General features: G+C 44.5%; 1 protein-coding gene across 4 annotated transcripts in view; it reads left to right on the forward strand.

The window, feature by feature from the left end:
• Nucleotides 1-26,636, forward strand: part of BCAS3 (BCAS3 microtubule associated cell migration factor) — a 454,578-nt gene that overhangs the window by 31,748 nt on the left and 396,194 nt on the right. For all 4 annotated transcript variants that reach the window (XM_081890294.1, XM_081890296.1, XM_081890293.1 and 1 more), the window contains exons 8-9: nucleotides 24,023-24,130; nucleotides 25,932-26,008. In XM_081890294.1, the coding sequence (XP_081746420.1) occupies nucleotides 24,023-24,130; nucleotides 25,932-26,008 (185 nt within the window). The remainder of the gene's footprint in view (nucleotides 1-24,022; nucleotides 24,131-25,931; nucleotides 26,009-26,636) is intronic.

Consider the following 26,636-nt stretch of genomic DNA (forward strand, 5'->3'; position numbering starts at 1 on the left):
GCGTGGGCGTAAGGCAAGGAGCCAGGCTGTATTAAAAGTGACTCATAGTCAACTCTCAGGCCTATACATGGTTGTCTTTTTCGTGTGTGCACTACATTTACGGGGGCGGAAGCAGCATATACTGTGAGACATGCGACCGTGGCAGGCGTCTCTCGAATGGGTGGGGGGGAAGAGTTTCTGGTTTAAACGATGAGAATTCTGCACACATTCCGATCTACTGCACGAGAAGGGCTTATTTACAAACATGTTAATATAATGTTTAGCTGTCTCTCACAGTTCCTGGAACAGCTGCTTTCTGTTCCATCACTTGCCTTTTGGTGGGACTCTTGAGGAGGGCGAGTGCCTCTTAAGGATGATTGGGCACCTAGTGAAGGGCCTATGTGAGGCACGGGGGCCGCATCCCCCCAGGAGCCACCTTCCGGGGGCCGCACGCCAATGATGGCAAGAGAACAGGCAGAGCTTTGTTACCATAGACTACAATGGCATTGCTCATATACCAAAGCACATCAAGTCCAGCATCCTCTTATCACAGTAGCCAACCTGATGCCTGTGGAAAGCCTGTACGCAGGATCTCTGCACAGCAGCCCTTCTCCCCATTTTTGCATTTTAATGCAATTTTCTCATAATATTAACTCGTTTGTATGTGCATACACATTTTTGCAAAGCAGCTCCATCCTAAATTGATGCAATTTTGTGTTATTTTAACTAACATATGCATTTGTATGGACGTTTTTATACACTTTATAGACATTTTTCCACATATTACTTGGCTGGAGAACCACATTGCAAAATTCAGAAAAGTGCTTACTTCAAAGGATGTCTGTGTTTCAGTTTTCATATTGTTTTGTAAAGTGCAGTTACTGCACACTGAATCATATTTCTCCCCAGTTCCTAGCTTTCAGCAGCTTGTCCCCTGTGCAACAAGGTCAGCCTAATCAAGGCATTGCCTTCATTTAGGTGTTGGTTTTTTTTCTTATGGGTCAATGCAGCTACTTTTTTTTTTGGCTTAATATATGACATGTTTAGTATGTGCTCTCCACCCCTATGTGGCTGGAGTTCAACCTGGGACAGGGATGGGACATCTCAGTTCCTTGGGCCCAGTGTGGCTCTCCAGTCGTCTCTGTCGGGACCTTGGGACTCTCCTCAGGCCACACCCCTCGCCAGCCATGCTTTGAACCCTCCTTGAGTGTTTTTGCCTGGCTTGAGTGTGTCCTTGAAATCTGATAATGCTTCTTGCTTGCCTGGATGGAGAACAGAAAGATGCATGAATGTGCAGAAACTAGCCTATGTGCAGAAAGGTGAAATTTGCATTTGTTACTCTTGTCTACTTTTGCCTCTGGCCCCGCTCACAACTGGCATGTGGCCCCTGGAAGGTTTCCTAGGAAGGAATCTGGCCCTTGGGCTGAAGACGTTTCCCCACCCCTGTCAAGGATATTACATGTTCCCAGAGTTCTTGAGTGGCTTGTTGGCACCCCCTTTTCAGAGATTGCAAAGGTTCCTACTGCCTACCCCCTCCAGTAGGCTCAGGGGCCAGTTCTAGTACTCCACGGAGTCATAAAAGCGCTCCACATCACACTCCGGCTTGATCCTTGCCTTGACATTTTTTCCACACAGACCCCCCCACCTCTGAAAAGGGTCTAATGGAGCCTGCTCGGTTCCCCTGCATCATGTGCTCCTGCTGGCATCGCCCCCTCCTATTCCAACCACCGAAAAGGATGCAGCCTTGATGCACAAATGGGAAACAGATTGTGTCTCCTGGCAGACTTTGTGATGCTGGATTCATTGCTGCTTCAGCTAACTTTGGGGCCTTAGATTACAAGATTTGCAAATTGAAGGAAAACCCTTCCCCCCCCAACCCCATCCCTAAATGAAGGAACATCTGCAGAAACTCTGCTTTTTAGCACAAGCTTGGAGAAGCAGCATCGAGAAGAGGAGGCAAGTGGGGGGGGCAGATCATGAAGAAAACTCATTGAACAGCTTGAAAATACGTTGAGCAGGGGAATATAAGAGATTAAAAATACATAGAATCAAACTTGAGTTATTTGAAATGTGCCCCCTGCAAAAGACCCTGAAACTAATTGCTTTCTCAGAAATTCAGGAAGTATTTAGTGATGTTATGTGCAGTAGCAATTGGGATGTTTAAGGAGCAGGAAAACTAGCTGAGCCTTCCTCATGGTGGTGTTTGCTTGTCTGCATAGGGATACATTTTGGAATCTTGCTGTGAAAGAAATTTTAATGCTGGGAATAATAATATGTCATCCACACTGTTTCAGTTAAGAGGTACTTTTATTCAGGCTTCTAAAACTATGGTGTTGTAGCAAACATTAGTCATTCTCAGAAGGGAATGCCTGTGACTAACACAGGCCCAGTAATTTCAATGGGTCTACATTTAGTAGAACTTAGTTGGATTATACCCATAATTTTTTCTAGGCCATGGAGTCAGCAGACATCACCTTTTGAAACTGTTGGGGTTCCAGCACCTTGGAGAGGCCTAGCCATGAAGCCTGCCCCTTGAAGCTTATCCTTTTAAACTGTCCAACCAGCACTGGGAAACTGAGTCTGGGAGCTGCCATTTTATTTTCCCATGATGACACTCAGGGGCATTCTGGGAAATTTGAAACATCACCTCCCTGCACCCAGCCCATTCAGCTGTCACCACTATCAGATAAGCCTGTCAGGGTCATGGGCATAGAAGGAGGCTCTCTAGGGAGCATTTAAGCTGGAATTGGGCTTGATGGGAACATTGCTGTGGCATAACAGACTGAGAGAGAAGAGGCGCCAACAGGCTGTTCATTGCAGCTCTCTTACTGCATGATGAGTCTGGAAAAACCTTAATTTGGACAAGAGAGATAAAAGGTGAGGGATCTATCCATTGATGTTCTACTCAGAGTAGGCCTATTGAAATGGATGGGCCTGAATTAGTCAAACTGCGGGAGGCAGTGGAAGACAGGAGTGCCTGGTGTGCTCTGGTCCCTGGGGTCACGAAGAGTCGGACACGACTAAATGACTAAACAACAACAACAACAAATTAGTCAAGTCCATTAATTTCAATAGATCTTCTCTGAGTATGACTAACATTGGATATAATTGTCTTTAGCTGTTTTCATTGTTTTACGGTTCTTTGGTGTACTTGTTGCCGTAGACCAGGCATAGGCAAACTCAGCCCTCCAGATGCTTTGGGACTACAATTCCCACCATCCCTGACCCTTGTTCCTGTTAGCTAGGGAGGATGGGAGTTGTAGTCCCAAAACATCTGGAGGGCCGAGTTTGCCTACGCCTGCCCTAGACCAGTGTTTCCCAACCTTGTGCCTCCAGCTGTTTTTGGACTACAATTCCCATCATCCCTTGCCACTGGTCTTGCTAGTCAGGGATGATGGGAGTTGTAGTTCAAAAACAGCTGGAGGCACAAGGTTGGGAAACACTGCCCTAGACACCTTTGAGAGGAAGGCAGGATTTAAATTTCAACAACAACAACATAACCCATTAAAACCACTGCCCCTTGTCTTACACTGGTATCACCACCCCCACCAGCACCTGTATTTATATCCCACCTTTTCCCAGACTCCATGCAGCTTTAACAAATTAAAACAAGGCAGATAAAATACAAAAAGCTAAAAACACATAACAGAAAATAGTTAAAAAGTAATTGAACTATATCAAAATAATGTATGCCACAGAACTCATAAAAATGGGTATATTTTGCCTCCACCTCCCTAAAACAATGCCCGTCTTCATTTGAGCTTTTCTTACACGCTGATCTTATGCACACTCACATACACACTTGCAGCGAAAGAATAGGGTAGGCTAGATGGACCAATGACCTGACTGGGTGTAGGGTAGTTTCTTGTTTTCCAACATGTACAGCAGAGATGGGGAATACATTCTGCTAACCCACACAGATGCTAATGAACTACAGTTCCCAGCATCTAGTATGGCCAGCAGATTGCAGATTCTGGGAACTGCAGTCCCAACATCTGGAGGGCTACAAGGTCCCCATCCAAGGAGTCTGGAAAGAAGATAATGCGACTTCAGTTAAACATATGGAGGTTTAATTTTTTGTTTGAAGTGCGCTTTTGTGAAAATCGCACTTGGAATGTTTTCCGGAGTCAGTTTATTAATAAAGTACCTTGGAAGCTGTTAACATTAACAGCCTGTTTCAACTGCAGGACATTTATGGACGTGCTAATGTTTGGCAAAGAAGCCATTTCAACAGGCAAATATTTTTTTTATATTAAAAAAAAAACACCCTGGTGTTTAAAGCTGAACTTTATTACTACCTTTAATCATGTGTGTGTAATTAATAGAAACCCACTGCCATCGCGTTACAAGCCATCCATCTGTGGTAGTTCTTGATGGGAGACTCCAGTGTTCAGCCATGAAGGATCTGTGGTTCATAATGTTTTTAAAGAAGTGTCTAGTTGTGAAATGCCTTGGAAGTGGCAAATGGGGGGGGAGGGGGCTGTTCTTCCCCACCCCACTTCGGGTGGATCACCCAGGAGAAGGGAATTAACCACGATGAATAAGCTTTTTGTTCACAGTTCTCCAGTGTCGGATCTGAGTAACTCTGCCACTGTCCCGTAATTTAAAAACTGGAATGTCTGTGTAAAGGCTCCTCTCGGTGCCAAACAGTTACCCAGTGAAATCGGAGGCTGGTTTGGAAGTTTGAATCTGAGGAGGGAGCACTCCAACTTTGCAGTCAAGGCACCTAGAAAGGGTGGTTGGCATCCTGCCTTGTTGCATTTGGATTTCATCCGTCCTCAAAGAAGCTCAGGGGGAGCGAATGTAGGTCTTTGCTTATTTTATCCTCTTTGCAAGCCCATGAGGCAGGCAGGGCCAGACGCTGGTTGAAACAAGATTTTAGCTCCAGCAAAGTCCCAGGACTTGCAGCAAAGATCACTTCCTTAGAATAAAATGAGATTTGTGCACTTCTTACGAATACGTGTATCTTAGTCCGTGGGCAGGGAACCCTCAGGCTACATCCAGCCCAGAAAGCATCTTCTGGTTGCCCGCCAGCCCCCTCCCAAAATAAGACCCCTATTCCTTCTGCTTTGGGTGCATACACAACATGCATTTAAAGCACACCTCCCCTGCCCCAGAATCATGGGAACTGTTGTTTGAGAAGGGTGCTGGGAATTGCAGTCTGTGAAGCAGGGGGAGCCCTCCCCATTTCATCACCTGACGTGAAATGGAAATGTAAACCCCCCCCCCCACTGTACCCTCTGTGGCACCACCACTGAAATGCTTCTTCATGCAAGCTCAGCAAGAGCCAGGGCATTCTGCAAGGCTTTGTTGCTTGTCTCCTCCGCCTCAGGGGCAGGGAAGATGACCAGCAACAGGGCATATTGGAATGCCTCACTCTCACCAGCAAGAGGGGGCCGTTCCAGCGGCAGTGGAAGTGGTGAGACCTTTTGTACTGCCTCATCGGCCGGCCGGCTTTTCTGCAAGGGGTGAACTACAGTTCACAGGGTCCATTTGGTGGGGAGAATGTGCTTATATGTATGGTGTATATGCAGCCTTACTTGCAAAGGCACCTCCTCTTCTTCTGGCGTGTCTCAGTTGTTTAGTCTTAGCCAGATAAAAATTGCATGTGCAAAATCTGCAAAGGGAGCTGCAAATGGGAGCAACATTGTGGACAAACTCTTCACCTACATCAATTCAAAATGTTGTCATGAATTTGTGTGTGTCTGTGAAAAAAACCCCAATCCTTCAGGTCTGGGTTCCCCAAATAGGCCGCCCGTCAACCATCTCTGTTCTGTTGGAATATCCCAGAAAATTGTGAGAAATTGCTTCAAAAACAAACAGTTGCCCAGTTCCCTGCTCCCCAAAACCTCTCTCTCCAATAGGTCTGGTGAAACGTTTGCAGAACTTTTCTCGTGAACTGGTGTGCTATTCTCCTCCATCTCAAGAACTTTCATCGTTCTTTCCCCCACGGCTTCTGTTATGATGCCTAAAAATAGGTTTAAATTAAAACTTGCTCGCTTTCCCCCAAAATTAAGCACTCTGTTGGGACCCATAGGGAAACTGAATGTGTGTGTGAGTGTGTGTTGTCTCGGCAGGGGCACTGGAACCCACCCAGTTAAAACATTAAGCAACAGCCGGCTGAAACCACAGGTTCCATTTGCTTTCAGACGTTTCATATGTGGCTTAGGTATGGCAGAAAGGTTTGGCCGGGGGAGAAGACTTTTAAAACCATTTTGAATGCATAGATTTAGCAAAACGTCTACAGCTGAAATCTTGAAAGGGTGTGTATTAAGAGATGTGGCAGCAGCCTTAAGCCCTGGGGGACAAGGAGGGAGCCGCAAATCTAAATAGGAAGTTCTGGGATGCTAATTTCTTCATCACCTTGCCCCAGCCATAAACTGAGATATGTGTGCCTTCTAAGGCAGGGTTTTCAAAAGTGGTGCCTTTATCCCCCCCACTCCCGAGAGGAAGGGCGTTACAGAGAGCTTGGTTTGCAGGCTGGAGGAATGCTGGCAGTGTGATTTGTGTGTGAAAAGGCACAGGAATAGTTAGGAGCAATATGGATGTTCTTCACTTCCACCATCTTCATTAGATTTCTCACCCACCCTTCACCGTAAGGTCTCAGAGTGGGCGACAAGGACATAAAACACAGTCTTTAATACAATATTAAAATCTGTTAAATACCATTGGCTACTAACCACGATGATTATGCTCTGCCTCCACTGTTTGCCTCTGCATGCCAGTTGCTGAGGATCACACATGTGGAGAGTTAGTGTTGCACTCAGGTCCTGCTTGCAGGCTTCCCCTTGAAACGTCTGGTTGGCTACTGTGAGAACAAGATGCTGGTGCTGGCCTGATTCAGCAAGCCAGCTCTTATGTCAACCCTATTAACATTATTGTCTATGACGGATGTCTTCTACCTCCAGGAAGCTTTTGGTAGACCTTCTCTATCTAGCAGGGCCCAGTGGCAAGTCTGAGGATGGGGTCAGTCAGGTTCCCGAGAGTACGTCATTCTTAGATTGAGTCTATAACTGCATTTCCAGCAGCTTGGCACACGGGGCAGCTGTACATAGAGCTGAAAGATAGAATCATAGAATTGTAGAGTTGGAAGGGATCGCAAGGGTTATTTGTCTAGCCCCCAGCAATGCAGGAATCTTTTGCTCAGCGTTGGGCTTGAACCCACGGTCCTAAGACTAAGAGTCTCGTGCTCTACTATCCTGGGCTATCCCAGGGACATTAGAAGCTGCCTTATGTCTACGTGATTGCAAAGGGAAAGAATAAAGATTGGGGGCTTGAAGAGGCCGTGGGGTACTTCAGAAAGAAGTTTCTGATGTATGATAGTGTGAAAAAAATGGTTTGGGAGCTATGAACTTCATATGTACAGAGTGCACCTCTCTTGTCAGTATGGGACCTCTGTACAGCAAGCCCACAACTTATGCACATTTAACTTGTGCACATTCAGTTTTACGCTCTTGGCAAAAAAATAAAAAATAGAATTGAAAAAGGGGTGGAAAGGAGGCGAGCATCTGGGGGAAAAAGACTGCCAATCCCACCTGCCATTGTACCCATTGAGTTTTGACTCTATGCAATTTTGGCTTTACTCCTAATCCCTGGGATGAAACACCCTGCGTAAATTGAGGGCTTACTGTACTTCATAAGGTGATTCCACAAGACAATGTGAGAACAGGATGTGGGACTAAGTGGGCATTTTTAATGACATTTTATGATAATGATTAATAAGTGTTGATTATCTGTGTTGCTATTTCTTGACTTGGCTTCATTGAATGGGTTCAATGACAACTTTATCAGCTCATCAAAGGGCCAGTGAACTCAGACTGGCAGCAGCTCTCCAGGTTTTCATTCCCAGCCCCATTTCTTTGAACCTGGGACCTTCTGCATGGAACCAGATGTAACCCTTTCCTTGGTTCTATACCCACCAGCTTCTGACAGCTAGGCATTTATAACTTGTAAATAACACCAGAGCTGTCCTGCCTCTCTCATTTGCCTTGCTGTGTCCTACAGGCTCCAGGGTCAAGTAGTTCCCAGTTGTGAGCCCGGGGCAAGAGGGAAGACAATAGAGATGTGAGCATCTCTCCGGGTAGGCTTGCCTGAATTACAAAAGTACTTTGATTGGTTAAAAATAAAGCCATGACAATGACACTTTAAAGACCTGAGATGATGGGACCCTGGATGCAAGGCAGAATTTTCTGGAGCTTCCAGAAGTTTCCACTGCAACGTGTGCAAATTAGGCATAACGTTTGAAGTCGTGTCCCATCCCATCCTCCTCCTGCCCTGTGCTGCGTTGTCCTCCGTCTGCATTGGAGGACTAAAGCAAAACATCCGTCTTGAGAGCTTTAGCAATTGGCCAGATGAGCCCATCTGCCGTGTACAGTTGCTTTTTCACAAAGGGCAGCTGTCCTGGCCACTGGAGCGGGGGAGACTCTGCTAATCCTGAACACCATCAGAGGGGCAATCAAGCCGGCCCAAGGACTACTCTTTAAAGAAAACAAAACCACTTAAAATTATTAAATAATGTAACCGCTATCAAGTTAATTAGAAGAGGAACAAATTCCACCAAAATAAATGTGTTTTCAATATGGGCTTTCTTCAGGACGGGGCTGGTGGGGGGGGTGCAGGGAGGGTACAGTACAAACCAGGGAACGAGAGGAAATCTTATTTCTGGCAGCCCTGTAGACATGGAACTGTGGTTGAACTTTTTACCCTAATTACGTCCTTGCTAATGCCCGGAGCAGTCTGGAATCAAAGCATCCCTTCAGGCCTTGGAAAGTCTCTGATGTGGCCAGCGTTTGTTGTGTGATGAGGGTTACTTAAGGGGGAAGAGGGGATGAAGAACAGAAGTAAAAAATAAAAATATAAAAATGCACTGGAATATAGTGACAGGGTGCTCCCCCCCCCCGCTTCTTCTTCCCCTTCAGAATTTTCTCAGTTACCACCCACCTCACTTGTTGCCTACAAAAATAGTGTAATTGTTTGCATCTGTGTGTTTTTGTCTGCCTTCAGAATAGCTGCTATAAATCAATGTGACAGAGAGTCGAGCGTGCGCCTTCCTCCTTGCTTTTCTAATTGGTGCTGTCTCTTCCTTGAGTTTCTATCTGTTGCACAAGGTTAAGAAACAACAAAACACCTTGCAAGAAAAATAGGAAAGGAGTAAAAGTAAAACCCCTCTCCTCCTCACCCCTGCAAGCAGCATTGAAGGTGCAGATCATTGCCTTGAATGTTTCGCTTTCCTTTCCTGCTCTCACCCAAAAGGTTGGGACAGCTTGATAAGGCAACTGTTAAATGCATTGGAAGGGTTAATAAAAGTTTCTGAAATGGATGAATGGATTTATTTATTGATTCTGTGTTTATTCTGCCTATTCTCCACAGAACTCTAGGAGCCACACATGCTTGCCTCCTCTCACCCTGGTCCATAGCATGCTGTCTTCAAAAACAGCTGTGGGGTAGGCTAGACCAGGGAGTACAGACTCAAGGGCCACATTCCCTTCTAAGCTGCCTTCCAAGGGCCACATGCTGGTGGTGAGCGGGGCCAGAAGCAAAAGTGGGTGGAGCAGCAAATGTAAATTCCAGCTTTGTACAGTAGGCTTGTTTCTGTGCCCCCCCCCCTATCTTCCATCCAGGGAAGCAAGAAGCATTTCCAGATTCAAGGATGCATTCCAGCCAGGCAAAAACACTTGGGATACGGATCAGAGCCAGTGAGGGGTGTGGCCTGTGGAGTGTTCTGGGGCAAGATAGATGGGCCCAGAGGGTCACATTTGGCCCCCAGGCCTGAGATTTCCCATCCTTCGGTTGGGATGAGAGATTGGGATTTGCCCAAGGTTACCTATGGAGCTTCATAGCTAAGTTGGGATTTGATCCCTGGGCTTCCCCCATCCTCCTCCAATGTTCTAGCTCAGGGTACAACATCTTGTGGCCCTCCAGATGTTGTTGGGCTACAACTTCCCTGAACATTGTCTCCATGCTGGAGCTGATGGAAGCTCGAGTCCCAACAACATTTGGAGCACCCATGTTGGCTACATCTTTATTTAAGGGATAAAGTTAAGGGTTTAAGCTGGCAGATGCTGCCCTGCATACTTTGGAGGAGACTGGGATGCAAAGGTAATAGAAGTTGTTTATATATATATCAGAGTAAGGGAGCTTTTAATGTGAAATAAGGATCAATTAAAATAATTCACCTGAATTGCAAATCTCAAATTTGGAGGGTTTGGTTTGGGGGCGTCATCCTCCTCCTTATAGACATCTGCTGGGATTATCCCCTTCAGACATTGGGTATGGTGTGTTCTGGGACTGTGGGGTCATGTGGGCAGAAGATCTTGGCTTGTGTGTATAATTAAATAGTTGCTTTCAGAGGTTCTGGAGGCCAAACCTAACACCTATATGAATCTCTTTCATCCCCCCTGTACCACATTCCTTGCCACAAAAGCAAGTTCCCGCAATAGCTCTTTTCCTCCTCTAAGGCAGTAGTTTTCAAACAGGGGGTTCCTGGATGCTGTGGATTTCCTTGGAAGCTTAGCTGGGGAATCCTCCAAAGAGCAGATCAGTCATGGTGGACAATCTTCCTGAATTGCAGGGGTTGGACTTCATGACCCTTGGGATCCCTTGCAACTCTACAATTCTATGATTCTCTGAAAAACTGCTAGCTCACCACTGCAAGTCTTCCTTTGAGATTTATAGCACTATGGGTATGTAGGACGTGTGGCTTTGATACAGGCCTGGTCAGAACCCCATATGGAAACAAAGCCTTGTAACACGCACCAGAAACTTCTACAAATACACAAGGATTCCTCTGCAAGCAAGTTAGTTTGGAAAAGATTCCCTAGAGGCAGAAAGTTTTAACACCTCTGATTTAAGGTGTTGAGACACTAACTTTTTTCTTATTCTTGCTACAAGTTAAAAGTAAATATTAGTATTTTTAACTGCCATTTTCTTATTTGGCTGAAACACACACACACACACACACACACACCTCTTTGTATTGCTATCGCTCAGCAATAATTTATATTAACCTTCCTGGTCTTCTGCATATATTTCTCAAATGTTCCTGACCAGAAATAATGGTATTTAATATATGCTGAAGTCCAGCAAAAGAAACATTTAAAAAACTGATTTATAGTTCTCGGGTCTTGGCAGCCTAGCTGGGTCTCTTAACGTCTTTTAAGTGGCGCTGCAGAATTGCTGCGTTTCGCCTCTTGCGTTTGCCGGGTAAAAGTTTGGCTGCCAATGGAAGTCTTTCGGGATGAGCTGCAGCCAGCTTTTAGTGGCTGCAAACTTTTAAGCAACCCCACAGCTTTCTGTTAAACTGTGTGGCGTGCAGTTGCCGCTCTTGATGTGCAGAATGCAGTCTTGTTTGTTTGGGGCTTGTTGTTTTGATCCTGTCTAGATTTAAAGTCTTTTTCTGTTATGGCAGTGAGCTTTTGTTTACAGGATGAATTGTAATCCTTTATCTGATTGGCTGGTTTTAGGTTACATTGTGCTGGGGTTTTATTTATTTTTGCTTTTTTTGCCCCTTTGGGGGTCTTTGTAGTGGGACTCATCTGGGTGTCCCATCCCATGCTCAGCCACAAGCCCAACATTGATCATTCCCAGGAGACGTGAGCTCAACTCCCCCAGCGGCTAAATGGCCCTCTTGAAGTGCATGCCTGCTCCTTCTGGATTCATGCTGGGGAGCCAGAAGCTAGATGCCCCCTAGACTGGTGCTTTTTTGTGTGGTGGTGGGGAGGTTGTGTTCTGCAATATGTTAAAGGTAAAGGTAAAGGTACCCCTGCCCGTACGGGCCAGTCGTGTCCGACTCTAGGGTTGTGCGCCCATCTCACTTAAGAGGCCAGGGGCCAGCTCTGTCCGGAGACACTTCTGGGTCACGTGGCCAGCGTAACAAAGCTGCTCTGGCGAGCCAGCACCAGCGCAGCACACAGAAACGCCGTTTACCTTCCCGCTATACAGCGGTACCTATTTATCTACTTGCACTTAGGGGTGCTTTCGAACTGCTAGGTGGGCAGGAGCTGGGACCGAAAGACGGGAGCTCACCCCGCCGCGGGGATTCGAACCGCCGACCATACGATCGGCAAGTCCTAGGCACTGAGGTTTTACCCACAGCGCCACCCGCAATATGTTACTGACACAATAATAGTGCATTACTGGCAGATTCGTATTGGACCGTCCTCACATCATTCTATTTGGTTAGTTGTTCTGAGATGCTTCCCCACTGTTACTGCATTATTCCTCTTTGGAGGATCACTATTAATGCTACAACACAACAAAAGCAGGACAAAGGAAGCCTAAACATTTGTGGCATGCAATGTTGCAGGATTTCAGCAGGAAGTTATGTCACATGCATGGACTGGAAACGAAGCAATATGCCTGCCCAAAAACCTTTGCAGGTGCCAAAGATATTGAAAGGGAGACCTGGTGTCACCACATTTTCTTTTTCACTTGAAAGGTCTGGCATAATGAAAATTGTGCTGTTGTGTGTATGTGTAGCAGTGTGTGTGTGTGTGTGTGTGTGAGTGAGTGTGTGTGTGTGTGTGGAAGGGGGCACTCAGCCTTTATTTGCTAGATTAAGCATTGCCTGCTCCCAAAGGACCATCTGTATAATGTTGTAATTTCAAATACCCTTTCAGCTAATTTAGGGCTCAGGATGCAAAATTCAGCCTTTGAAATGGGGTTGGAGTGAGTGGGATATCATGGATTTAGGATGAAGCTTTCTGAGGGATATAGAAATTCATAAAACCAATAAAGGTTTTTGGGGGGCTTTTTTGGTCGGGTGGAATCCTTTAGTCCATATTAAAACAGACTCATTTATCCAAATATATTAAGTAATGCAAAAATGTGATGGGATTATTACAGCAGTGTCTGGTGACACGTGACTTGTCTCACTGTAGTGGAAAACGAGGCTCACACTAATTTTTTTCAGGTGAGGCAGGCCTTGGTTAAAATGCCAGCTTCTGCTGTGAGAGAAGATGCCACAGGTCACAGAAAGCAGCAGTTGTACATGCCAGTGTGTGTTTATAGCCAAAGGTGCCGTGCTCCAACCTAGAATAATCCCATCTACTTGAGGGCAGATATTCCTTTTTAAGAGCCAAAGAAGAGCGCTGCAGGTGGATCAGGCCAAAGGCCCACCTGTTCCAGCACCCTTTTCTCACAGTGGCTAACAAGATGCCCCTATGGGAAGCTCGTAAACAGGACCTGAGCACAACAGCCATTCTCCCCATCTGTGGCTCCCAGCAACTAGTTTTCAGAGGCATATTGCTCCAAAAACGGCTAGTAGCCATTGATATCCTTCTCCTCCAAAGATATGTCTAATATTCTTTTAGAGCCATCCAAGTTGATTCTTTCTATTCTGGGATGACTGCAAAATAAAACTACTGATTTCTTCCCTCTCCTGTATCCCTTTCTGTCCATCTCTTTGCATACCTGGTGTTAAACCAGTTGAGTTTGCTTTTGTGGAGTGCATCTCACAGAAGAAAACATGTTCTGTTCTGTTATATCATGTTATCATGTTATTGTTATTTTTTGTTTGTTGATGAAAACGGGGACGCGCTTTGTCTATTAGCTGTTACTCATCTTCATGGTTGTATTTTGGGGGATCTTGGTTAGAGTCCTGGAGATTCTACTGGGGACAAAAGAACAGCAGCTGACTTATACTATTGTTTGTAATTTTATTATATTGAATGCATCATTGTATAAATTTATATTGGATTTTTGTTGTTACCTATTGTATTTTTTTTTGCTTTGTATTATAAGCTGCTTTGAATGTTACTTTAGCTGAAAAACAGCATAGAAATATTAGCTCTAACCTAATCCAGTTTCAAGTTGCAATTTCAAGCTAATCTAATTCCACGATGACATGGTTCTTCAACCTTGGGTCCCCAGGAGTTGTTGAACTAGAACCCACCTTAGTCAGTGATCAGGGATGATGGAAGTGGTATTCCAACAAAACAGTGGGACCTGAGGCTGGAAAACCCAGTCCTAGTAAATATAGTCTATGTTCTGAGTGCATGGATCCAGTTTTCTGAATGCTTCTTGCAGTTAGATTAGATGCATCCCATTTCCCACAACGGCCCAGTAGATGACTCTGGGCAGCCCAGAAATACAGCATGAAAGCTAGAGCCTTCTTCCATGTTTCTCCCCAGCATATAGTACTGAGACGTATACTGCCTCTGAAGTTGGAGGCTCTCTGTTGTCATTGTGGCTAGTTAAATAAGTTGTTCAGATGTTTCCAAGGGCCGCCAAATACCTTGGAAGAGCAGGAGCCAAACAAAGTGCTGTCTTCACCTGGAATCTGTCTGAAAGCAGCCCCCCTCCCTACACACTGCTTGGCCCCACAGTCAATCCATGTGTCCCCTCTCCCCTTCTTGTTCTCCATCAGCATCTTCTCCTCAGACATCTTGCACTGCAGTTGCTCATCCTCAGCTGAGAGCGGCAGAGCGAAATACCTGCTCCCTTAATTCAAAGCAGATTCAAATGTGTGATAGGGCAACACTCCTCCCACCATCCAATACTCTCACATGTGGATAGTCTTGTACTGTGCTAGGCTAGTGATGGCCGTTCCATATCAGAGACCTTTATTGTGAGTCAACGTTACCCTTCACAGTTTTTTACTATTACATGAAACCCCCCCCCCCCCAGCTTCTTAGACTCTTGTAGTAACTCTTGGGCAGTGTGTGTGTGTTTTCCAAATTTCAGCTTCCTAGCTGGTATGGAAGTATTCTGTAACCGTTTTTGGGCGTATCATGTTTCATACATTTCAAATACAGGATGTCTTTGGATTACACATGTCCCAAATGTCAAAGCTTCCTACCCTGCAATTTTGATATTATGGATGATGTTGGATTTATGGTTCTGACTCTGAACGAACTGTATTTATGGTACGCTTGCCATATGAACCAAACTCTTTATTCAGAAACACCCATCCACACCCAAACCTGAGGCTTAAAAGTTGAAAAATCCTTTGGTGTTGAGTTGTGCAAGAATATATATATCTCCTAAACTTCTCTCTAGCTTGTGGTAGTGATTTTTTTAAAAAACAACAACAGTATAATCCTATACATGTCTACTCAAAAGTAAGTCTTATTGAGTTCAGTGAGGCTTGCTGCCAGGTGGCATAGGACTGTAGCCACAGTCTCTTTAAAATGCAGCAGCTGCTGCTTGATATTATTTTGCTGTTTTGATTATTTTAAGATGCCCCGCAATCTTTGAATGGTGATATAAAAATCTGTTAAAAAACAAAACAAAATTTCGGTCAAACTTGAACTGGATTAAACTAACTAGTTTGACTCTTTGTTCCAAAATAAAACTAGTTTCGCACCAAGATATGAACAACCACCACCACCACAACTCCTGCATTTTTCTTCATATCATGGTTTTATTGGTCTTTTACAATATTTTCATTGTTATATTGCTTCGGGATATTTCATGAGAATGATTCATAAATGAAGTAAAGACATCAATTGCGTATATGGATCAGAAGAGAAAACATGTATTTTGAAATAATTTTAAATTTGAGTAAGTAATTGAGAGAATGATGTATTAGGAAACAGTCTGGAACCCAACTAGCATGGAAATATAATTGTGGGGTGGAGAGAGTTGCAATGGCAAGCTATTTTACTTACAAATTGCTTCCCTCAAACCAATTGCTCCAAGCTGCATACATGACAATAAAAAATACACAGTATAATAAAATAAAACATGTTAACTGGTTATTCCTCCCCCCCCCAAAAAAATGTTGAAGAATTACTGAATAATATAGAAGGCTGCAATTGGGTTAGACATTCACTAGTAAGAACATGGTTCATAGGAATCACACTCATATTAACCAGAAGCCATCAAGCATTGCTCCCTGTTGGCTGTAGGGAAGCCAGTGGCAATAGGAACAGAAATTGCTGATTTTCATGCATTTGTCATATGTCCCGAATGGAATTAAATCCAGCAAATATTAATGGCATTCGCTGTTGTTATTATCAGTCCACGAATGATGCATAATTGGCATATGCCCTCCCCACCATTCGCATTGTGTTTCCTTTGCACTGAAATGAATAGGGTGGAATAATGTAATTTACGTAATTAATTACATTTTGCCACAGCGGACAGCGAGTTGAATAATGTAGGAAAGGCAACAGTGCTGCCTGGAAAAATACAGAGTGGAACGGAAAATGTTGCCTTTTCATCCCTATTTGGCTGCTTATCATTTCGCTACTGTGATTTCTCTTTCCTCCTGCTGTCCCATCACCACCATCATCTTCTGTCGCTGCTGCCCTTGACAGAAGCATCTCTTGGGTTTATACAGCTGCTATTTGCAGACAGCTGCTCTCCCTCCACATCCGTTTTACAATCATTCCATCCTCCCTTTTCACTCTCTTGTGTTGAGCTACAAAGCTATCAAGCAAAAGTTTGGAAGAAGGCACTATCTTTTGTTGCTTTGTAGGTGACTCTCTTTGAAAACCAGGAAAGCTCCTACTTTGAGGGCAGTAATGGTTCTCCGTGACTTGTTTTTCTTAGAACCTGGATTGGGTGCTTCCTGCATTGCAGGGGGTTGGACTAGATGACCCTTGGTGTCCCTTCCAACTCTATGAATCTATGATTCTTTGTGCCCATTTGACTCTCTCTCTTCAGAGCACGCTCCTTCATTCCCACGATGCTGTGATTCAACTGTCCTCTCCCTTCTCTAAGCTCAGCTGTCATCTCTTAATATCATAAGCTTGTGTCTGTGGATTCCACTGAAAATAACAAAAAAAGCAGTACTAATTGTTTGAGCCCACAACTGCTTTTATATATGGAGCAAGTTAAAAGTCTGGTTTAGCTGTACCTTGGTTTGTTTCTTTTAAAATTAAAAGCAGGCTGGGGTTTTGTGAAAGACTTTGATATATTTGTCTTTTGATGTTGCTAATTTTTCTATCTTCTGAGGTTGTTTTTCACTCAAAGTACGAAAGATGTGGGGTGTTAGCTGAACAGAACTGTGGTTTGTGCTTATTCGAATAACCAAACTTGTTGCAGAGCTCACCAGCCAGGGCTTACAAACTTCTTAAAAATCAGGATGTGTATTTTTCTTCTCTTGCATGTTGGGAGTACAGTCATACAACACCGGTCTTGAAAGACCTACATTGGCTCCCAGTACGTTTCCGAGCACAATTCAAAGTGTTGGTGCTGACCTTTAAAGCCCTAAACGGCCTCGGACCAGTATATCTGAAGGAGCGTCTCCTCCCCCATCGTTCTGCCCGGACACTGAGGTCCAGCTCCGAGGGCCTTCTGGCGGTTCCCTCACTGCGAGAGGCCAAGTTACAGGGAACCAGGCAGAGGGCCTTCTCGGTAGTGGCGCCCGCCCTGTGGAACGCCCTCCCATCAGATGTCAAAGCGATAAACATCTACCTGACATTCAGAAGACATCTGAAGGCAGCCCTGTTCAGGGAAGTTTTTAATATGTGACATTTTAGTGTATCTTTCATCTTTGTTGGAAGCCGTCCAGAGTGGCTGGGGAAACCCAGCCAGATGGGCGGGGTACAAATAATAAATTATTATTATTATTATTATTATTATTATTATTATTAGAGTTTGGAGTTTGGAGTTTCCACTGGGCTTTCGTGTTGTATGTGCATGCAGTAAATAAAAGGTTCCATTGTGGTGCTGGCAGACTCTGGATACCTCCCTTGGGGAGAGTGCTTTTGTTATGGAGCATAAAGTACACCCACAGTGGAGTGCCCCACTATGTATACCTCTGGGGATCTGACCCAAAAGCCTCTGAGTCGCTTGTGAGTCTCAGTTTTGTTTTGGTAGGTCATGACCAACATCTAAAGCCCAATCACCTAGAACAGTCGTCTTCAATGTTTTCAGACCTGGGGTCCACCTTTAGCCCAAACTTGCATCTGGGTACCAATTTTTAACTTTTTTTAAAGTTGGTGAGGATGATTCATATTTCTTACCTATCCTTCGCCTTAAGGTCATGGCGTAGGTTACAACAATGTAGAATCAGTTAGAATGATTTACAATCAGAAGAAGGGTGGAATGGACATATCTCTCAGATGACACAATGCCAGTTATTTGTATGGCAGCAGTCCTGTTCTTGCAACCCAACCTGCTAGCAGGTCCCAAACTGAAGATCAATGACCTAGAGGCCCTATAGAAACTTCAACATAGAACTAACTATTGATACAGCATTCCCCCCACCCATTTACGCTATTTCTTTTTTTTTCTCATTTAAAAACCCAAACTCTTCACTCTTTATGTGGTCAGGTGAAGCAGCTACATAATACTAATGACATACAGCTCTCGGGTGGCAATACTGAGGAAGAAATTCTTAGTGACTAATGGAGAAAATCTAAATTTATCTCACAGGACATTTTAGATTATTAGTAATCAGGCCTTCTGTCTCTCGGTAATACTTCTAGGATACTTTCAGAGGGTGCTTTCACACTTTAAAAAATCACTCTTGGAGAATAAGAAGGGTCTGTGGGCTTCAATGCCAAATGCTGAGGCCCTGCCAGTCCTGTACTAACTGATCTCCTGCCCAATTATTATTGCACTATTAGTATTATTACTACCCTGAGCATTTCCAAGCACATATTGGATCCATGATTTCCTGCCGTTATGGTGGGGGCAGAGATGGGCGGCTGTCTCAGAGTCCCAGATTGCTGTGTAGCCATATGATTTGCTGTCTGGCTGGTGGAGACCAGCCAGGTTCAAATATTACAGTTGATTGAATAAAATATGCAGTGGGCTTGCTGTATGATTAAGATGTCGTTCGGTCTTCCTGCACAACATGTCAAGCTTTTAAAAAACAACAACACACCCTCTTCTTAATTTGGACTGTATGTACTCCAGAGCAAATGCCAGGCCTCACTCAGTGTAGGAACATAGGAAGTTGTCTTACAGTTGAGACAGACCATTGGTCCTTCAAGCTTAGGATTGTTTTCACTGTCAGCCAGTGGTTCTCCAGGATTTCAGACTGAGTTCTCTCCCAGCACCCCCTAGAGATGCTAGGGATTGAGCCTGGGACCTTGTGCACGTAGGGTAGATGCTCTAGCACTGAGCCTGCTCAGACTCTTTGGCTGGGTCAGCTGTCCTCTGGCCTTCCCTTCACCTTGACTCCAAGCTGGGTGACTTGCAAGGAGAGCTCAGGACTCTGTCCTCAACTGAGGAGAGAAATGCAATGACAAAGAACACTGACCTGGTGCTGGCAGTGGAAATCCTGTGTCAAATCCCTCCTGTCTGAATCGGCCTTTGCCAACACGGTTCCCTCTTGATGTTGTTGGAGTCCAGCTCCTAAGAGCCATGGCCAGCATGGCCTGTGGTGAAGGATGATGGGAGTTGTAGTCCAACAGCACACAGAGGGCATTGGGCTGGGGAAGATGGAGTCTGGGTCAGCTGATATTTGCCGTTGCCAAGATGTGCAGTCTCTAGCACCCAGCTGAAGCTGTTGCCTGAAATGGTTTGCAGCTAGTGCAAACTGCAGTTTTATATGGCCTTCTAAAAAAACAATCTTATGAGTTGAGGCTCTGTCCTTATGGCTCTGTGAAGGATGTACCACATTGTTTATTATATTGCCAATCTTCTTTGTGAGGTGAAGCAAATCTCTGGACTTGCCTCTTGATCTGAATTACCAGCTGATCTGAGTTGCAATGAACTGACATAGAGCAACTCTTTTAGCCGTGGGAAGGTTTGCTTTTTGGAAGCTTGAGCCAAATTTTTACTTGCTCATAATATGATATACATAAGATTTTATTGTGAATGTTACTTTTTTGCAATCAGGATTCTTTCTCTTCTTTTGTAACCTATGGCTTTAAAACATTAAAGACCGCCTGGTTCATTGACTGTTGAAACAGGGCAGGGTGGGAAGCAAATAGTAATGATACCAGGACAAAGGAGCCAATCAGCTTTAGCCGACATAATGCCCTTTAGATGAATGTTGAACTCCAGTTCCCATCATCCCTGACCATTGGCCATGCTGGCTGGGGCTGTTGGGGGATGTAGACCAGCAACATTTGGAAGACAGCATGTTGCCTGCCTCTGGGATAAATTAATGTAGGGGACTGGGGAAACCCAGTGCAGCGCTACCAGTTTCAGAGGCAGTCTTCTGTTCTTTGTGAAGTGGGGCTCTGCCTGGAAAGAAGCAGGGAAATGTAAGTGCATTTGATTTGGTTGTATCCCCTTCAGGGTAAGGTGCATTTTAAATTTCATTCCTGAGACCTGCTGTTAGGCAATCTGGGGCAAAGAATTACCATGTCTTTTCCAAATTACTATTGCTTCCTCCTCCAAGTGAAAGGATTAGGTTTAGTAGCACATGTCTTAAGATTGGGAGCACCTTTTTCTGATTTTGAAAAATAAGTGTTTCCATACCTCCTGCAATTTGTGGTAGGTTTAAAAGAGTTCTGCTGTTTTGTGTCTCAGTGATATATGCACACACTTTGGGGAAATGTCACTTTAAAAAAATACCTTGGTGTGTTTTTCTGGACAAATCCGATAAATATTATGAAAGGTATCTTGTGTTGTTGAGCATCTGCTTTGCATGCAAAAGGTTCCAGGTCCAATCCTTGACATCTCCATGTAGGGCTGGGAGAAACTCCCATCTGAAACCAAAAAAAGAGAGACTGCCACTCAGTGTAGGCAGTACTAAGCTAAATGGATCAATGGTCTGACTGCTTCCTATGTTCCTTAATTCGAAGGAGGGGTTAGTGGAACACAGTGTTTCCTCAGAATGGTTTTTCCCTGACCTACAGCCATTTTTGATAACCCCCCAACCAGCTTAAAACGCCCCCAGCAGTTAAAGCTAGTGGCAATCACAGTCCATTATGGTGGCAATTTCCACACAATTTATTTGTGGAAGTCGCAGCCACAAGATGATGTGATAGATTGGCCACTTAGCTTATTAAAAAAGATTAGTATAAGACAGATCCCTATGGTTTGTATCCAGGTGAAAGAAAATGGGCATGACTAATGTGTGTCCATTAATTTCAGGGGGTCTACTCTAAGTAAAGCTGTGTTTGTTACAATCCTTTTTTCCTGTACACACATGGAAAACATATCTATCACTGGAATACCTAGGCTTTCAGCTCTTCTCCCAAAGATGTTTACAGTGTGCAGCGAGTTGTTTGTTTGTTTAATGACTCTAATATAGGTATAGGATTTTGTTTGTTTAATGACTTTAATGCAGGCTTCTTCAACCTCAGCCCTCCAGATGTTTTTGGCCTACAACTCCCATGATCCCTAGCTGGCAGGACCAGTGGTCAGGGATGATGGGAATTGTAGTCTCAGCACATCTGGAGGGCCGAGGTTGAGGAAGCCTGCTTTAATATATGGGAGCTCGGTCATGAGCCCCCATACACACTCCTGCAGGTTAACAGAAGAACTTAAGAAGAGCCTGCTGAATCAGGTCAATGGCCCATCTAGTCCAGCCTCCTGTCCCCATAACGGCCAACCAGATATCTGTGGGAAACTGTCAAGCAGGACCCAGCCTCAAGAGCATTCGTCCCTCTTGCGGTTTCCAGCAGTTGTTGTTCAGAAGCTTGGAGGCAGAACACAGCCATCATGGCTACTAGCAACTAGTCACCCTCTCTTCCTCCATGAATATGTCCGATCCTCTTTTAAAGCCAGCCATAGGGATGGCCATCACTGCCTCCTGTGGGAGGGAGGTTGAAGTATTACCACCCATGCAATCCGCCTCATATCCCTTTTGGGTGCACCCGTAAGCAGTAGCAAACACCTTTTTCTTAATATTTCCTCCCTCTGTTTTAAAATCTGTGTTCTCCTGTTTGTGTGTGTTACACAGCCGACCCTTTTGCGCAGCTTCCTAGAAACAACCAACCTTTCAGTGCACTCTCTTGAGGAGGCGGGGAGGAGAAGGGGGAGAGGAAGGAAAAGGTGTCGCGGGAGTGAAACTGCCAGATCAAAGCCGCTTCTTGGCTTGCAAGATGGCGCCTGCCACTCTCCCTTTCTCCTCTTGCATCCCGGCCTACCCTTTTTCTGTTGAAAGAAAGCTGGCGGCGGCTGCTTCTCTTTTGAATGAACAGCTGGAGAGCCTTATTTATATTAAAATGATAAAAGAGGCACGTGCCGCATATGGATTTTTTGTTGTTGTTGTTAAAACAAACAAGGAGCCTGTTGAAACGACCATGGGCTCTTTGTACTGGGGTTGACATCGGCAGCTGTGCGGTTCAGCTGCTTGTCCGTAAGTCCCATTCCGGCGACGTGTGTGTTTCACAGTGAAATCTCAAAGTTCTTGGCCACCCAGTATCCTCCTGAGTTGTCCATGTGTCAAAACACGGGGGCTGAAAGCTAGACATTACAGAGATCGCTTGGATTGGAGGTGGGGGGGGGGAGAGAAATGCTGCCAAAAGTAGTAGTTCTCTCCTCTCCCCAGTCTCCTCTTCTCCCTTTCCCAGTAACTTTATAGCAGATGATGTCATCCCGTTGTAAGTTTTCCCCCTCCGCTTCATTGGCTGCTTTCGTTAGCATGGGCGGGGATGTTCACGCAGCAGGATGACATCACACTGTGCATTTTTAGCTTACCTGATAGGAGGGGGGAAGACGCACTGGGCCACTGACGTCAGGGCCACCTTGCGACCATCATAATCAGTGGTGTGGTTAGGTAACTGTAGACCCTGGACTGAATGGTCTTCCACAATGAGAGCCCTTTTAATGGTTAAGTGCATTCATTGACTGGTAATGTGTATTTGCTTCAAAATAAGATGGTCCTCTTACATGTGGGCCCACTCCTGCTCATGCTGCCAAGCACTGCAGCGCCCCTGATCTCTGCCCCTAAGCCCCCCCCCCCCCGCGATCCGGGCCCCATAGTTCATAATGTGCAGTTTCAACCCAAATCTCCAGAAGCCATGTCTTGGTGTCATGTTGGTTTCATATATGCACATGTCTTGCCATGTTTGCTGCATTGTTTTTGTAAGCCAGCTTGCAAACTTCATAATGATAATACTATATTTTTCAAAACACATAAAACTATGCAGCTTGAATAGTTATAGTTTCTCTTACTTTGCTTAATTTAGTCTGAATTTTTAATCCTTTCTAACAAAAATAATGCAATTGATGCAAACTTTGTTAGTATGGGGAGCTGCAGGAAGCTATGGGGAAGCACTGAACTGCTGTTGGGCTGCAAATCTGATCTCTCCCCCATCTCCCAAATCTGGCGTATGAGCCACTGTATGTGCCCTATTATTACAGTGGTACCTCTGGTTACAGACGCTTCAGGTTAGAGACGCTTCAGGTTACAGACGCTGCTAACCCGGAAGTAGTACCTCGGGTTAAGAACTTTGCTTCAGGATGAGAATAGAAATCGTGTGGTGGCGGCAGTGGGAGACCCATTAGCTAAAGTGGTGCTTCAGGTTAAGAACAGTTTCAGGTTAAGAACTGACCTCCGGAACGAATTAAGTTCTTAACCCGAGGTACCACTGTATTATTATTATTGGTAGCATTCTGCAGATTGCTACAGTCAGTCATTTTTATGCTCTTCTGGGGAATCATATCATTCTGACTGTTATATATTCAAATGCATTTTGTTTGTTTATTTTATTTTCCTAGATTTATGTACTGCTTAATCAATAAATAAATCTCAAAAGTGGTTTACATAAAACAGCATGAAATGCTCTTTTAAGAATAACAATAGAAGCAGACTTTGAAACAGTAAACATAATAAAATTATCAAAATCTAGATAAAACCAACAGTTAAAAAACCAAAACAAATGTACATAATAAAAAGACATGTTTGGGTAGCCTTGTCTAAGCAAAAATGTTTTTAGCAAGTGTCAGAAATTATATAGAGAAGGGGCCTACCCAATAACGATTGGCAGGGAGTTCTAGAGCATAGGCGCTGCCACACTAAACGATCCATTTCTCGCAAATGTGAGAAGAACAGTACATGGTGCTTGTCAAAGTGCTAGTTCTGCAGATTGAAGCTGCTGAGCAGCCACACATGGGCCAAGCGATGGGCCTTCAGATAAACTGCTCGGAAGCTGCTGTGGGCTTTGTATCCTAATCATAACTCCTTGAATTTGCTAGCTGGCCTAAATATGCTAGCCAACCCCGTGTTTTTTGTGATGTCTTTCAGCACCAGCCCTCCTTACTGTTGCGTGGACCTCCATTCTTTGCGAACTGGTGAAATGGTAAAATCCATACAGTTCAAAACCCCCATTTATGACCTGCACTGCAACAAAAGGTAAGCCCTCTTATCTTTGGATACTTTGCTCCATCCATCCCCCAACCCACTTTGCCATTTATATTTCATATTGCTGTCCATCATTGCCTTCCATGGGAGCAGCTTGGACCAAATGCAGTATTTTAAGTAGTTCTAAGCTGCACATTTGAGCCATAGGGCCGTGGGGGGGGGGGGGGAGGCAGGCCAACAAAGACTCCCCCAAAGATCTGAGTGATTCAGGCAGGGTTATAAGGGATGAGACAGTCCTTAAGGTATCCTAGACCCAAGTTGTTAAGGCCCTTGTAAATCAATACAGGTTCCTTAAATTTGGCCCAGTAACATATGGGCAGCCGGTGCAAGCATTTAATCACCTGAGTTATGTGCTGCTGCAGCCAATAGCCTCACTGCAGGATTTTGCACCAGCTGGAGCAGATTCCACGTGTGGTGTCTACTGTAGAGATCTAAAATGGCTTCCCAGCTGCTGTCCCCTTGAAATTTTTGTTTTGTTGTCGTCGTCCTTGTGCTTCATGTCCTGATAATCATTTTAAGTGATTCATTACATAAACCCTATCCCACCCCCCCTCCTCTTAATTCCATTGTATGGAGGGTGTGGGGAGGGGAACGGGGGACACACAAAACACTTTCAGCAAATAAGGCACGGCTGTTACGCCCGGCAGATTTGCAATAAAAACCAGCAATGTGATTATTTTTGAGGATGAAACACTTTTTAGATTAATATGCCGTGTGGTAGTGATGGATTTTCATTTTGAGTCACCGGGGAGAAAGGATGCTTTTAAAAAAATAAATGTAAATTGCAGGAGGCATAACACTGGTTTTATTAAAGAGGTACAAACCCTCTTGTGTTTTTCTGGCATCTCACAGGTGGAAAAGGGGGAACACACTACATTTGCAGTTCCTGCATTCTCACACCCAGGATGGCTACCTGAGGTTTCACACACACATACCCCATCCCAAATAACTCAATCTGGTATTGGCCACAGAATTCAGCTTCTGTTCCTGCAGTGCCTGCTCCCTAAAATATGTCAGCAGCTTCATAACCAGCATTGCTCAGGAATTCTAAGAAACCAACAAACAAAAAATTGAGGTAGTCATTCCTTCAAGTCAGTGCAGTTTTGAAAGGTTCAGTCTGCCATCTTGAAGCAAAATGGCGCCCACCTTTATGTCTAAATATAGACAAAAACTTGCTCCTTGATCTCAGGAACCATCGTATAAAATTTGGTTATGGCCTCTTAAGAGGGGTCCAGATGCATAGAGACAGATAACTTTCAATAATAGTGATTATCATAATTATAGTGACACACAGATCCCGCTTTACAAACACAGCGCATTGCCCTGGAAATGGCTCGTTAGGCAAGTATTCATGTAATAGGTCAATGATTTCCATTGATTCCTATGTGAAATTTTCTAATTGTTTCCAACCATGGAATTTTGATGCCAACATGGGGCGGGGGGGGGGGGGGAGAGATGGGAAAACCTAGAGAAAATGCTCTCTGATTTGTCCAATCACTCCATCTTCCTCCCTCAACCAATCAGCAAAAGGCAAACAAGGAAGTAAAAATTGCTTTCTGTTCAGATATTTGAACCTGTGGTTATATATTGAAGTTTGGGTAATGATTCTTTGTGTTCAGATAAGTGAATTTTTGCATAGTGAGCATTTGTAAAGTGGGACCAGTGTGTATTATTATTGTTATTATTGTTATTATACCCTATAGAAACCAGAATGTCTAAATCCTACCATTTCAGTTTTTAGTATCTTGATATTTCAAGTATTCTCCATTGTTGTTTTGTTTTTCGCTCCCAGGATCCTTGTTGTCGTCTTACAGGAGAAAATTGCTGCTTTTGACAGCTGTACCTTCACCAAAAAGTTCTTTGTCACAAGTAAGCATCCTGTTGAGCTCTGTTTCCCCTCCTCTTCTTCCTGAATGGTTGTGGTCGAATCAAACCCAACTTGATCAGACTTGTTACCTGGCTTAGGTGACCTCCTTAAAAACAGAGTACTGCTTGCATGGTGGCCAAATCTGGGAGCTATTGTCGATCTGTTGGGGACCCAGTACTTGTAAAACCAAGGGGCATGACAAGGGGATTTGTCCTGCACAAGCCCCTTTGAAAGGTATAAAATGGAGGTGACAACCCCCCCCCCATGATGCTGGACTCAAATTCCCATCGGCCTCAGGTAGCATGAAGGGCCACAGGTTTATCATTCCTGGTAGGAGAGCTTTGCGAGAATGGTGTGCTCTTACACAGTACCAGTCCATCCCCATTGGATTATTCCTGTTTGCTTTTTCTGGCTCCCAACCTGTTGACAATCCTCATCCTACGGCTGTAGGAATTAAACCGTGTGTTCAAAGTGTGTGTTCCCACATTTCTTCTGGTTTGAAATGGTTTTCTAATGGGATAATAGTTGCTTATTCAATGGGACGTGTGCAAAAGGGATGCCATTAAGGAAGTGCACAATCTCTCCCCTAGTATTTCAGACCACTTATAATAGTTCTCAAGCAAACTCATA

Source organism: Podarcis melisellensis (assembly GCF_964234715.1).
Source record: "Podarcis melisellensis genome assembly, chromosome: 15".
Classification (NCBI taxonomy): domain Eukaryota; kingdom Metazoa; phylum Chordata; class Lepidosauria; order Squamata; family Lacertidae; genus Podarcis; species Podarcis melisellensis.